General features: G+C 40.2%; 1 protein-coding gene across 1 annotated transcript; it reads right to left on the bottom strand.

Annotated features, from left to right (window-relative positions):
* Window positions 1-4,136: 4,136 nt before the first annotated feature.
* Window positions 4,137-13,619, bottom strand: LOC110900572. Its single transcript, XM_022147456.1, has 2 exons — window positions 13,495-13,619; window positions 4,137-5,109 (listed from the first exon to the last, which is right to left on the bottom strand). The coding sequence occupies exons 1-2, from the start codon at window positions 13,617-13,619 to the stop codon at window positions 4,137-4,139; spliced, it is 1,098 nt and encodes a 365-aa protein (XP_022003148.1).
* Window positions 13,620-15,288: the final 1,669 nt, after the last annotated feature.

The following is a 15,288-nucleotide window of genomic DNA, read 5'->3' as shown; positions in this document are numbered from 1 at the left end:
GGTCAATGGAGCAAGAATCAGTCAACGAAAATTAATGCATCCTCGTAGAACACAAACTGCCCTTGACTAAAAGTAAACCCTAGCAGCCGTAAATGCCAACCTCGAACAAAGGACCAAGAAACAGACAAAGCAATAAATATCTCCTCGAACAAAAGCAATCTGTCTTTGTCAGCCCCACTATGGAACGGAACCCTAGTCAAACTGAAGAAGACAGCCGCAACTTCAATAAAATAAAAGAAACGGATCCCCACAAAACCCTGATCTGATACTTGATTGATTAGCGCCTGCGCACAATGGGAAATCTGATTCGTAACACTAACCGAAGAACAAATTGAGACCAGGATTGAATTAATTTTCCAAGGGTTTCTTGGTCGCCTTTTTTCGCCCACTAGGGTTTTCTCATTTACACAAGTGTTGTGTTTGACTTTGTTTTTACATATGTTTCAGGTGAAGTTTCTTAGTGTTGATTGCGAATAGGAAGCATGCTCACTTAGGACCGGACGAGGCCTTAGTGATTTAATAATGATATTAGTCTATGTTTGATTTGCTTGTTTAACTTTAAAACAATGTTTAATATTTAATGAAATGAAACTCTTCGTATCCATGGTTTGAAACAATAATTCTGTTACAACACTCCCCGGCGTTTCCACCACGATTTGTCATTTTACGTGGTCGGGGTGTGACAGAAGAGTTGGTATCAGAGCCAATGGTTATAGAGAATTAGGTTATTAGTAAAATTTCGACCTAGACTATAACTTTCTAGGACCCCAACGCAAGTTGATTTGCGTTTAGAATTTTAAAAACGAAATCCGAATCTGCTTCGAAAATTAATCATCCGTTCTAGGATGATTGATTACTAGGTTTTGAACCCTCCATTATAAGGTTTTGAACCCTTCCAGTTTGACTCATTTTTTTGGCTTGGTGCCTATTGAGTTTTCAAATCTCGTCAAAGTTTGGGTCTAAATAATGTGAACATGTGCAAACTGGAAGAGTGAATGCCTGTACCCTGAGTTTTCTGTCTAAGGCTAGAGTGTTCATACAAATCCACATAATCGGACCAGTCACTCTTACCTGGGAACTCTTGGGGTGAGTGTTCACTTATAGGCGAGCATGTCTTCGCGATACATTATTTCGATTCATTACTTTGATTAGTCACTGCGTGTCGTTTGTTTGTTCGAGGTAACGAACAAATGATCGCCTTCCTTATATTTCGTCGATATTTTCAAAACCTCTTTTGTTTTTCCTAATCGTCGACCTCACTCGTTTCTCATATTTCCTTGTTAGACGATGCCTCCTCGACATGATGCACAATCTTTTACTGCTGAAGAAATCGCGGCCCTTGTCACTCAGCAAATCGCCGCTGTGCTTCCAGGCGTTGTGACCCAAATCCACGAGCTGTACAACAACAATAACAATGCACAATGCAATTTCAAGAATTTCAACTCTGCAAAGCCGCTAAAGTTTTCTGGGTCACAAGGAGCGACTGCACTCCTTCAATGGTTCGAAAGTATCGAGAACACATTCAGACATGTGCAATGTCCGAATGGGCGTAAGGTTGAATTTGCATCAAGTGTGTTCGAGAAGCGTGCTCTTACTTAGTGGAACGGAGTGATGCGCGATAGGGGTGCCGAAGTGGCGTTGGCACAAACATGGGAAGAGCTTCGAGCTCTCATGATGAGAGAGTTTTGTCCCCGTCACGAAATTCGAGCTTTGGAACGAGAGTTTGACGATCTAAAACAAGATGGGGGAGAACACCGTGCGTATACGGATCGATTTGAGGAGCTCAGTCTTTTGTGTCCTACTATGGTTACCCCGTTGGAGAAAGCGATAGAGAGGTATATCGATGGCTTACTCGATTCCATACAAGATATTGTGACTGGCGTTAATCCTACTACTGTTCGCCAAGCGATCGAGTTAGTTGCTACCCTGACTGAGTCGCAAGTCAGGAAGCGTAAACTTACCTGCAAGAGTGATAAGAAGACGTCAACTGACTCTGCTAAAGACAAGGAAAAGGGTAAGGGTAAGAAGGGTGAGTCTTCGAAGAAGTCGAGAAAGCGAAATTAGCAAACACTCTGCATGGTTACTTCCTAGGGGACAGAGTTGCTTATCCGGTTGTGCACTATTTTGTGAAGAACCAGTGGAAGAGGTTTGGATTACAGAAATCAATGATGAATGCTAATGGGTTCTTTTTCTTTAAGTTTGCGGATGAAGCTGGTATGTTGAATGTTCTTAAAGAGGGACCTTGGATTATCCGATCTCAGCCTATGTTTTTGCATATTTGGTCTCCTACTTCTAAGTTAGAAAAGAAGGAAGTAAAGAAGTTGCAAGTGTGGGTTAAAATCCATGATGTTCCGATTGTTGCGTATACGGAGGATGGATTGAGTATGATTGCTACGGCTATTGGTGAGCCTAAGATGTTGGACTCGTACACTTCATCCATGTGCACGGAAAATTGGGGAAGGAGTAGTTACGCGAGAGCGTTAGTAGAAATTTCAGCTGAAAATGGGTTTAAGGAGGAGATAGTTATTGCAGTTCCAGAGTTGGAAGGGGAAGGCTTTTGTAAAGTGATTTTGTCGGTAGAATATGAATGGAGTCCTCTTAGGTGTGCACATTGTAAGGTGTTTGGTCATTCTGATGATTCTTGCCCGAGACAGCCTAGGAGGGCTCCTAAGGGGCCGGTCACTAGTCAGAACAAACAAGAGGGAAGCAATACCCGGAAACAAATGAAGCAGCCGGTTGTAGACAAAGAGGGTTTTACGGATGTGGATCGCAAAAAAGCGGCTAGGAAATCAGGTTTTCCTGTTAATAAGCAGAAGCAAAAATTTGAATATCGTCCGATTGGATCCAAGCCGCATGGTGGGGCTTCTACCTCGGGTCCGCCATCTAGTGTCAAGACGCACAACCCGTTTGATGTTCTTTCGGATAGGGGTAAGAATGTGGGTAAAAATGGTGAAGTTCAACATAACCAGCAGGAATCGGATGACGAGGAGGTTATTGGTAGTTATAACGAAACTAATGAATTTATGACATCCGGGTTGTCGAAGGCAGGGGTAAGCACCTCGTCCACGAAGTTCTTCAATGGATAGAGTGTTGTTGGTTCGTGTCAAGGGGCTGCTGGTCTGTGGCAGTTTTATTTTTGATGATGGAGGATAATCTCTTGCTCTGTTTTGTTTGTCGTGTCTACTAGATATTTTTCCATAATGTGTAGTAGACTAGGTTATGTGGTGTCATAGGTATTGTGGTTTGTTTTTTGCTTGGCTTACATATATGGGGCATGTCCTGTATATGAACTAGTGTGGAACTCATCCTCACTACTTGTACTTATTTGGGATTGTTTTAATAGAATCACCGGGGTAACCCTTTACCCAAAAAAAAAAAAAACTCAGACGCTCGCGCATTCCTATTGTGAAGGTCCGATGGGAAGGCAAACGAGGCGCAGAGTTCACTTGGGAACTCAAAAGCGACATGAAAGCGAAGTACCCGCAGTTGTTTAAGTGAAAGTCTAGAGAGAGAAAGTTCTCAAACGTGATTCACGGTGTTGTACATCTTCCGGCCTAATTTCGGGACGAAATTCCCTAAACAAGGGGAGGCTGTAACACCCCGTGTTTTCGAAAGTAAAAGTCAAAGTCAAGATTGAAGTCAAAGGAAGAAAAGATCGCTAATTGCGATCTGTCACTCCTTGCTCAATTACTGTTTTGACTTCTTTGACTGTAGTTAGTCTATTTTATGTTTTTACGTTAGTTGTATTATGTGGAGTAATTAATTACAATCGAAGTATATTCTTAATACGAACCGCTTTATGACTGTGAATAATAGGAAGTAACAATGCAATAAAGTCAATTGATCAATAATCGAACTAATTTAATCATCATCGAATTCTAAACTCGAATATCGCAATGATTGAGTATTGTTATATGTGTGTGTGCCTTATGTGTTACTTGGGTAAAGGGTTACCCCGGTGATTTATATATTCACAACCAAATAAGCACAAGAAGTGTAGAAAGCCTACACTAGTTCCGTCTTAGGACATGCCCTGAGACGGCAAAAACCAGAAAAACAAAACAAAACCAAAACAGACGACCAACAAAACACCACTAGACAACCAATGACTAGACAGCCTAACACCAAAAATCTAATCAGCCGCCATCAAAACGCATATCGGCATCCTTTATATCCCATTCCCCGAGTACCCTTCGAACATTAACACAGTCCTTCAGCTTCGCTCCCATAAGTTTATATCGCACTTGTTGAGTAATAAGATCACGAACAGCTTCCGGAGGACGCATCTGATTCTTGAACAATCTAGCATTACGCTCCTGCCAAATGAAATAAGCACTAGCCGCCACTAACAGTCTTGTAACATAGTCACTCACCGATTTCGACTTGGCCCGATCACGCAACCACAGCACAATATCATTCCACTTAGCCGGAACCATATCCATACCCACTTTACTTCGAACCATAACCCAAACTTGAGAGGAAAACTCACATTCGAAGAAAAGATGCTCATGAGAGTCGTGGTTCGCGTAACATAAAAGACAACATAGCATGTTCATGTTCTTTCTTCGCGATAAATCCCAGCTCAAAATTTTATCTTGAGTAAGCAACTTCCGTCTCATTATAAGCCACATTAGAAAAGCATGACGAGGAATGCACTGCGAAAACCACACTATGTTAGACCAATTAACCTGCTCTTCCTGGTGCCTCACCGAATCCCAAGCACGAAACAAAGAAAAGTCATGTATCTGATCACCAAATCGCCACTTAAATTTGTCAGACTTATTCGGATTTAAAACCAAGCAATCTAGCTGATTTAACACCGGGAAAAGATCCCTCCACGCATCTGGCCATCTCCATAGATTATTAGCATAGACATCCGAAACTTTAGACGACAAATCAAACCCCGCATTCGAAATGAGCCGAGGAGAAATAAACTGCCCAAGAGGGCCTAACTCGCTCCAAGTATCGAACCAAGCAGAAGTTGTAACACCATTACCAATCTCGGACCAAATAAAATTTCTCACAACAGAACGAAGCTGAAGCAGTTTCCTCCAAGACCAACAACAAGAAGACGGAGCCTTGCAAGCCCAAAAACTTTTGCCCCTTAACCTGTACGCATGAACCCATTCAACCCACAAGGATCAGCGGTTTATAAGAATGCTCCAAATATGCGAAGTCATAAGAGCAGTATTAACGTCTCCTATGCGACGAATTCCCAACCCACCCTCGTATTTAGGAACACAAACCGACTTCCAAGAGACTTTTGCACGACCTTTCTGGAACGAACTATCTTGGGACCATAAAAAATTGCGCATCTTGGCCTCCAAACTAACAATAACCCGGTTAGGCAACACAAAAACAGACGACCAGTAAATATGGAGAGAAGACAAAACCGATATGATAAGCTGCAACCTCCCCGCAAAAGAGAGCAACTTATTCCTCCAATGCATGATCCGTTTATCCAATTTCTCTACCAAAACTTGACAATAATTGTACAGAAGCCGCGATGATATGAGAGGCACACCCAAATATCTAACCGGTAAAGATCCTTCCTTAAAAGGCAAGTTCTAATCTTGGCATCTCCAAGTTCTTTATTCGCCTTATGTGTTACTTGTGCATGTTTACTTTATGTTATGTGTGGTAATCAATCGAATCGCAATCGAAATCCAATCGAACTCAATAGAAATCGAATTATGATAATTGGTGACGAAGAGACAGCGCGAAATATAGATGCTTGTATGTTAGATATAGTAGTTGGGATTAAAAGTAATTTGGATATAAAACTCCATCGTATCCTCATCGGTCGCAATCGAAATCGAAATATCAGAAATCATCGCGCCGAACACTCGAATCAGGCAGCTGAACGATCAGGCTACCAGCCGATCGAACAGCCAGCCGATCGGACTGCTGTCTGATCGGACAGGCTGTCCGATCGTGCTGACTGACCGATCGGCCAACCTTTACCTCTTTTGGCATCCTATAAATACCCCTGTCATTGTCAAACTTTCTACTTTTGGAAACCTCTGTCCGACCAGCACGTTGAGCTCACTTTTTCTCAGATTTCTCTCCATTCCGGTAAGATTTCGTCTTAAATCTTATACTTTCTTGATCTACACGCACTCCTACACCTTTCTATCTTTCAAATCTTAATTTTTAACCGTGAAATCATCAAGATTCAAGTGTTCTAGGATGATGTCATCATGGGTTCTTGAAGAACTTAATGTTTTGGCCTCAATCCACCAAGAATAACTTGGATCTAGCCGATTTCCACATAAACAAACAAAGATCTTTCATAGATCTAAACATATACACGGTGAAAAGGATTGAAAGATGGTTTTCCAACTTTCTTTCAACTCTTTTACACTCAATGCCTTCAAACCGATAGAGACGGAGCTTGTACCGACTCACTAATCATCCCAGTAGTTGTGCGGTTCAAGATCCGGGTTCTATCCACGAGGTTCACCGATTTCGGGTTAAACATTAAACAACCGTTCCGAACCGTTCACTGACCGGGTTTGGGTGATTCCTGTCCGATCAGGAGAACCAAGTAAAGACGAGTTTTCTGTTGTTTGACTCGTTCCCAAAATACCTTGATAAAACGACAAACAATCAGAACAACCTAGTGTTAGATGAATAGGCTGATCAGGTCAGGGTGCTGACCGATCGGACTGCTGTCCGAACTGATAGCTAGCCGATCGGACAGTCAGCCGATCGGCTAGCACATGGTCCCACACTTAATCAACTTATTTGAAGATTGGGTATTGAACGAACTGCTATTCGATCGGACTACCGTCCGATTGGATTACTCTTCGGATCATGAGATACTTGACTTCAACACTTAATCGATTTTCAACATGTTCTACGCACTAGGAGTGCCACCCGATCGAACAGCCGTCCGATCAGGTGACACCATGCTGAGTACTTGTTTTGCTGAGGTACCTAGCCGATCGGGTTGCCGGCCGATCGAACGACCGTCCGATCGACCGACCTGGAAGGCAAGGATACTTCAAGATTTTTAAAGCTACAACAAAAACTTCAAAAGTCAAACCATCATACACAAACACATCCTGCTCAAAGGAAGGAACAATCCACTCGAACAACCATCCGATTGGACTCCCGTCCGACCGGACAACTGTCCGAACGGACAGGCAACCGAACGGTCAGCCGTCTGATCGGACTACCGTCCGATCGACCAGCTGTCCGACCCTACAACACTTGTTTTCCGTTTTACGCGTTGCTTATCGTTATGCTATCAAACTATTCAGGCTAACCCTACTCTCAAGCGCTTCCTTCAATCCATCAACCGCTGTGAGTATACTCGAACCCTTTTTGCTTTCGCACTTTTGGGTGTTACATACGTTACTTATTCTAAATCACAATCGAACACACTACGCAATACTTTAAACGCTAACCGTTACTGCATGTATTACGTGACTAAATGAATGCTTGTTGTTATGTTTACACGTGGAATGCTGTCTACCTGCCTTAATGATGATAGTACTATAGTTTGGACTCAGCACCCGTTCACACGGGGGGTTGTTAAGGACAATTACTTGCATGGATTACGGTGGTAATCATGTATTACGAACTGCCTCGGGCAGTCAACCCGCAGTCATTGGTATCGATAGATCCATGTCAATAATTAACATGCTTCGTTTTCCTCTGTGTACGTGCTGGTTATGCGTAAACTATTTCGAACTCTATTATGCTATTATCAAACTTGTATGCTCACCTTTACATTTTATGTATTGACTTTATTTTAACGTATGTGACAGGTGTTTAAGATGCTTATCTGCTAGGAAAGCGAGGCTAGAATAAGCGTCTAGAGTATAGTTGTCTGTAGATCTTGCAGCAAGAGTCTCTAGTAGCAGATAAATAATCATATTTAAATCTGAGTTGTCGGAACGGAAATATTTGCCTGGATTTTGTCTGTAATAATTTGTTTACTGTTTGAGATACGGTATGGGACGTATTATTTAAATTGAATGGTAATGATAATTGTTATGGAAACCTCTGGACAATCTTTTTCGCTCAGTGCCATGCCTCGATGATTCCGCCATCGGTTGGGGTGTGACAAACGCAGCACGTTTGGTTTCAACAATACGGGTGACATGGGAATGATAATAGAAACGATAACCCTTTGAGTGATCAGGATACCCGATAAAGAAATAGGTAACTGTTTTAGGGTCAAGTTTCCTTAGGAAAGGATTATAGAGTTTTGCTTCAGCAATGCAACCCCATACTTTCATATATTTAAAACTCGGTTTCCTTCCTGTCCAAAGTTCATAAGGAGTTTTAGGGACAGACTTAGAAGGAACTCTATTGAGTATATGAACAGTTGCTTTTAACACTTCAGTCCAGAGGAATAATGGTAAATTAGTGTTGGCTAACATACTGCGCACCATGTTCATAAGGGTACGATTTCTTCGTTCAGCGACTCCATTCTGCTGAGGTGTACCAGGCATGGTGTATTGGTTCACAATCCCCTGGCCCTTACAAAACTCATAAAATGGACCAGGAGCTTGACCCACATCAGTATGTCTTCCATAATATTCACCGCCTCTATCTGATCTCACGACTTTAATCTGATGATCTAATTTCTTTTCAACTTCAGCTTTATAATCTTTAAAAGTTGTAAGAGATTCAGACTTTTCCTTAATAAGATACAAGTACATGTAACGTGAATAATCATCAATAAAAGTGATAAATGAAGTATGTCCTGTTATGCCAGCGATTTGCTAGGGACCACTAATGTCAGTATGAATGAGTTCTAATAGATTAGAGCTCCTAGTGGCACCTTTCTTATTCGCTAATGTCATTTTGCCTTTAAGACATTTGACACATGTTCCAAAATCAGTGAAATCGAGAGGAGGTAAAACTTCATCCTTTAGGAGACGATTTAATCGTTCTCTTGAGATGTGGCCTAAACGTTGATGCCACAACATAGATGAAGTCTCTAAGTCTCGAATCTGTTTCATCTTTGTGAGTGATTCATTAATATTATATGACAACAAAGATTTGGAAAAATTATCATCTAGTTCTAATCTATAGAGACCACCATCCAGAATTCCAGTACCATAAACAACGGAATCATAGAGAATAGAGAGTTTGCGATGACCATGGGAAACGACAAAACCGTCCATGTCTAACTTTTGTCCTGATACAAGGTTCCGAGTTACCTCAAGAACATATAAGGTATCATAAAGTTTAATACATAAACCAATTTTCAAAAATAATTGTAATGTTCCTATGGCCTTCATTTCTAATTCCCGATCATCCCCAACTTTAAGTGTTCTTTGGTTTCTTCCCAGCTTCCGGATTGAAAGGAATCCCTGAGTAGAGTTGGTTACATGAACCATAGAACCAGAATCAAACCACCAAGAATTAGCAGGAACATTTAAATTAAAGGACTCAAGAATCATGAAAAAATCGTTACCTTTCTTAGCCAGCCACTCCTTGAAGTCAGGGCATTCCTTTTGCTTATGTCATGTTTTCTTACAGAACTTGCAATAGGGTTTGCCTAAGGAGCTCTTAGAGCTGAAAGGTGCACTTGTATTAGGATTTGGCTTTTGGACTTTGGAAGCATCCTTTCTGTGATGATTGTTCTTCCTCTTCTTAGAGCTGGAGGTGGTGAAGTTAGCAACATCAGTAGTGCGATCCATCTTCATACGCTCTTCCTCCTGTATGCACATAGCGACCGGCTCACTCATCGTCCATTTGTCCTTCTGAGTGTTGTAATTGATCTTGAATGCTTCATAGGACGAAGGAAGCGAAGTGATGATGAACTAAACAAGAAAACCATCACTGATTTCCATCTCTAGCCCTTTTAGCTTATTGGCCATGTCATGCATCATCATGATGTGTTCGCGAATGCCGCTCCTCCCATCATACTTAGTTGGCCATGTAAAAGAAAACCATCACTGATTTCCATCTCTAGCCCTTTCGCGTGTGCTTTTGATGTTCCTTTGAATTGAGCCTCCACAGAAGCCAGGTAGGTTTTAGCATCCTCAGAATCAGGAATAGCTCCTCTAATTGCATTATGAATGGACTGCTTCATGAACATGAGAGACATGCGGTTACACCTAATCCATTTTTCATGAACTATCTGCTCAGCAGCAGTACTTTGAGTAGTAAGGTCCACTGGCTTATTCTCTCTAAGAGTATAATCGAAATCCAGCAATCTAAGTGTAAGCATGAGGACATCCTTCCATTCAGCAAAATTATCACCAGTCAAAGGTGGAATCCCACAATTTGGTGCTGATAGTGGAAATAAGATGAGCAATTTATGATACTAAGAAAGAAGTCCTAATGTGATCTAAGGGCATGTTATACTAAGGCAGGCATAAATAATGACCATTTTAATTATGAAGCTATGATGTTGTCTATTACTAACATCAAAATAATAGACTTAGTTAAAATTCTACTTAAACGAAGACAAATCAGCTTTGGCCAGAAGTGTAATCATTTAAGTATGTGTGCAAAGTAATCGTGACAAATCAGCTTTGGCCAGAAATGAGACAATCACTTTAGTTATGCACTTGTCAAGTATGCTAGACATAAATGAATTAAAATCAGCTTTGGCCAGAAATTAAGACATTTTACGTTTGTAATGCATATTCAACATAGCCTTTTATAATACTTGAACAATAAATAGATGTATTAAATCAGCTTTGGCCACAAATGATACATCAGAAGCTCATTCAAGTTAAGCTATTTTGGTTTTGTGGAAAATTTATTTGATTCTGATTAGGTAATTAAGTGTTTGCAAAACGAAGTATTTAATAGCAAACCAACTGTTAGCGCGTCAGGTCTCGACTGAGTTATGAGATCTCGAGTCAGTTATGAGGTCTCAAGTCGCAACCTTGTTGTTTCGAGTCGGAACCATGGTCTCGAGTACTGTATTTTATGAGATCTCGACTCATAATGAGGTCTCGAGTCGCAACAACGGTCTCGAGTTGTGAAGATTGAAGCCCTTAGTCGAAACCTCAGTGGTCTCGAGTTGAAACTTTATGGTCTCGAGTCGAGACCTTTGTCTCGAGTTGTAAAGATTTAAGGACCCTTATGATTTCGAGTCGAGACCTTGTGGTCTCGAGTCGAGATCTGATGGTCTCGGGTCGTAATCTGATGGTCTCGAATCCACTGTTAACAGCTGTTATTGTGATAATAACTGAAAGCTTGAAATTTTAGGGATTGTGGGATAATGTTTCCTGTTTTATTGCTGATCTAAACTTATCAAAGATTTCGAAAATTATAATGGGTTATCTATTAACAGTTTTCGACAATTTTAATAGATAAAATTCAGATCAAAACCAGTAAAAACATCCACTAATCCAAATCATATTCCAAAACTTAAGGAATTTTTGAGTTTTTCTTAGAACATGATGAACCCTAGAAAATTAAAACATAATTCTGGAAACCCGAAACCTGAATTTTAATGGTTTTGTAATGGATTTCGTAACAACAAGTTTTACCCTTTATGATTTCGAGTCAAATATTTAAACATTCTTTTATGAAATAGTGATTCGGGACATTATAAAAGAACTCGAAACCGGCTGTTTTTAAGATTTACAAAATTCTGTTTTCCAGATTTCAATCCCAGAAATGGATACGAAAACATAACTGATTTATCAACATATGCTCTGATACCACATGTTGATCAGTTCTGTTTTAAACATGATGGAAAACATGAATAACATACCTGTTACAGCAGACAGGCCAGCAGAGAATCCAGTTAGAGATGCAGCCATTGAGTTCGACATACTTGTCAGGATGATCTGGTTCCTCCTTAGGATGTAATGTTATGATGGTGATGAACCGAAACAAGGGAGGGTTTCGGTTAGGAGAGAGAGACGAGATTTTGATGTTATGAGGGTTGTGTAATTGTCTAACTTGTGTAACCCTTTAACTCTCTAATAATCTCCTTATATATACACCCAAGAGGAAACCTAATTAGTTAATAAGGGTAATATGGTCCATCAACAATTACCAACTAATTATTAATAGGTTATTAATATATTTTGATCTATATAATATAAATGATTATAATGGCTACAAGATTAAATATTATGATAATTATATATTTAGTCTCACAAACTCAAGATCATAATTGGACCAAACTTTTGCAGAAATTTTCATAATTGGCCACAACATTTTCTACAAAACCAATTAAAAAAAATACTATCACATCTCTCTGGCTTAGGTGGAAGAGAGGGGGGGCCTCTGAAGAATGTTGTTGCGGTTCGTCTAGTATATAACCAACATCCTCTTCTTCCTATATCATTAGTGTAATTCATAACTTAACTAACGAAGGTTAATATACATACAAGATCATCACTTGACAATCCAAAACTATAAGCAAATGCAAGTGTCCAGATATATTATTATAAGACGACCAATTCTTATTCTTAACAAAATAATAATAATAATAATAATAATAATAATAATAATAATAATAATAATAATAATAATAATAATAATAATAATGTATTCAAAGCTGATACAAATTCAGTCAACACAAGGCGAGTCGAACGATGAATCTAAACAGCTTGTATGTAGTGAACAAAATCGAAGGGAAAAATATACAGATTAAGGTTTAAGAGAAGAGAGAGAGATTTTAACATACCGCCATCTGAGTAGAGCAGAGAGCAGAAAGAGATGATTGGTGATTGAGAAGTTAAGGTCTGATTTGATTTGATTTGATTTGATTTGTTTTGGGAATTTTGAACAACAAGGAAGAACCCGATACCCAACTTTTTACAGCTGGCTTTTTGCGACTCGTATGTATTTTAACTAGGTCACCCAAGGTCTCTCACGCTGTTTTTGATGGTAACTATTTGGCAGGAGGAGTTATGTGACAAATGACACAAAAGTGTATAAGAGAGTATATCGCTAACATGTTCATTAATTATTAATTTTTTTATTTTTCTTTTAATCTCTAAATTTATAATATTAAAAAACAAATAACTTTTCATTACATTTAAAAAACACCACAATAAAATACAATACAAAAAATATATATTTGGGTTATTGGATTTTATCACTTTCAACTATTGGGTATTAGCCGCCGTCACTCCTAACTATCACTTTGACTTCCATCACTCCCAACTTAACACTTTGTGTGTTATGTCACTCCCACAAAGGTTAAGTTGGGAGTGGTGAGAGACAAAGTGATAGTTGGGAGTGAGAGCGTCCAACACCCAATATATGGAAGTGATAAGATCCAATAACCCAAAAACCTATTAGCTAACTGGAAAAAGCAAATTGGAACAAACCTCTTTTTCTCAACACTTGGTCCCCTACAAGCATTCTTAAAGCAAATTGGAAAAAAGCATGGAAAAAGCATGGTTGTTGAATATTTTGTGAAAACAAATTGGAAAAAGCATGGTTTTCAGAAAATTATGATGAATTCGCATGGGTTTTTCTTCTTCAAGTTTGAAGATAGTCAGGGTATGAATAATGTTCTTGAAGGGGGTCCTTGGCTGATTCGGAACAAACCTCTTTTTCTCAACACTTGGTCCCCTACAAGCATTCTTAAAAAAAGAAGATATTAAAAAGGCTGCAGTTTGGGTGAAATTGCATGAGGTTCCTCTAGCGGCGTATACAGATGATGGGTTAAGCATGTTGCCGTCTAAAATTGGTTCTCCTTTGCGGTTGGATTCGTATACTATTGATATGTGCAACGAGGCTTGGGGACGAAGCAGCTATGCTAGGGCCCTCATTGATATCTCTGCTGAACATGACTTTAAAGAGGTCCTAACCATGGCTATTCCTGAGTTGGATGAGACCAAGTATGTCAATGAGACTATTCGTGTGGAGTATGAATGGAAACCCCCGAGATGTGCCCACTGTTGTGTATTAGGGCATGATTCTCAGGAGTGTCCAAAATGCATTCGACTGACAGTGAAACCTCCTACAATCAGTCCGAAAGTAGATGAGGATGGTTATACGGAAGTCAAGACAAAGAAGAATATAAAGAAGAGCGGTTTTCAAGTTAACAATCAAAAGCCCAAGTTTGAATATAGACCCGTGGATAAAAAGAAAAAGGTAGTGAGTTCTTCCTACGTGAATGCGCGGTGCACTAGTTCGTCCAAGGTTCAAACACACAATTCGTTTAGTGCTCTTGGGTTTGTTGGGGGGAATGGGGGTTCCTTGCAGGGGAGATATAAAGGAGGTCGTGAGCTAAATGAGGAGTCTGACGAGGACGAGGTAGAGGTTGTATATGATGAAACGAATGAGTTTATGACATCGGGTACACATCCTACGTCTTCCAGTACAGGGGCAAGCACCTCTCACATAAAGTTGTCCAATGGATAGGTGGCTTCTGTTCCATGCAATGGGGCTGCCGGTTGGTAGCAATTTCATATTTGATGATGGCGGTTGACGTCGTTTGTTTGATTTTTTTCGTTTGTCTACTAGTTAGTCTTTATCATGATTGTAGTAGGCTAGATTGAGGTGGTATCTTGGTTTGTTTGTTTTTATTTTGCTTACATATATGGGGCATGTCCTGTACTTATTTGGCGGTTGTCTATAATAGAATCACCGGGGTAACCCTTTACCCAAAAAAAAAAAAAAAAACCTATTAGCTAACTATGCTCCAATAACTCATGGGTCAATAAGTTACTATCTCAAACACTTTGAAAACCATTTGCCTAAACACTTAAAATCAGTGATGTAAAAATCGCGACTAGGCGACGATTAATCGCTAGTCGGCCGGTAACTGAGTAATTTTGCGTTAATCCATCCATAAATCGCTAATCGGACCTAGTTGGCCAGCCAAAAATCGATGATTCCAGCCAGATTCCAGCCGAAATCCTAGCTCTTCTCAGGATGTCCCACAAAACATCCTACACCCAGTAATGCCGATATTTGAACCCAAGGAGCTCTTTACAATGCACTGCGTGCTCTCTGTATTTATCCATACAAGCTTTACGGCATATCGGGCAGGTTTCATCTTCTGGGTACATAGGGATCATCAGCCGATATTTAAGGATGACTTTATATTCTACTGCTGACATGCATTGCCTCAGCCCTTCAATCGGATAACGGTCAAAAAATCCTGAGCATGGGGACCCTTCAGGCACTCCAACACCGCCTTCTGGCGAGATGACAAATCAAAAATTTCCCCTAGGCTGTAAGCGATTTTGCTGAACAGAGCATTCGCCAAAGTTTTGTGTGGCTTCGAGGAGGCGGTGCCCTTGTTAGAGAAACCGCCGATATCAAAGTCTGGGAGAGAGACATTTAAGCGTTCGAGCGTTTGCAGATAGTCTCGGTCGAGCCCGACAACCCCAC

Source organism: Helianthus annuus, chromosome 13 (genome assembly GCF_002127325.2).
Source record: "Helianthus annuus cultivar XRQ/B chromosome 13, HanXRQr2.0-SUNRISE, whole genome shotgun sequence".
Lineage (NCBI taxonomy): Eukaryota > Viridiplantae > Streptophyta > Magnoliopsida > Asterales > Asteraceae > Helianthus > Helianthus annuus.
The sequence above is the reverse complement of the archived record's forward strand: the minus strand, read 5'-3'. Positions and strand labels throughout refer to the sequence as shown.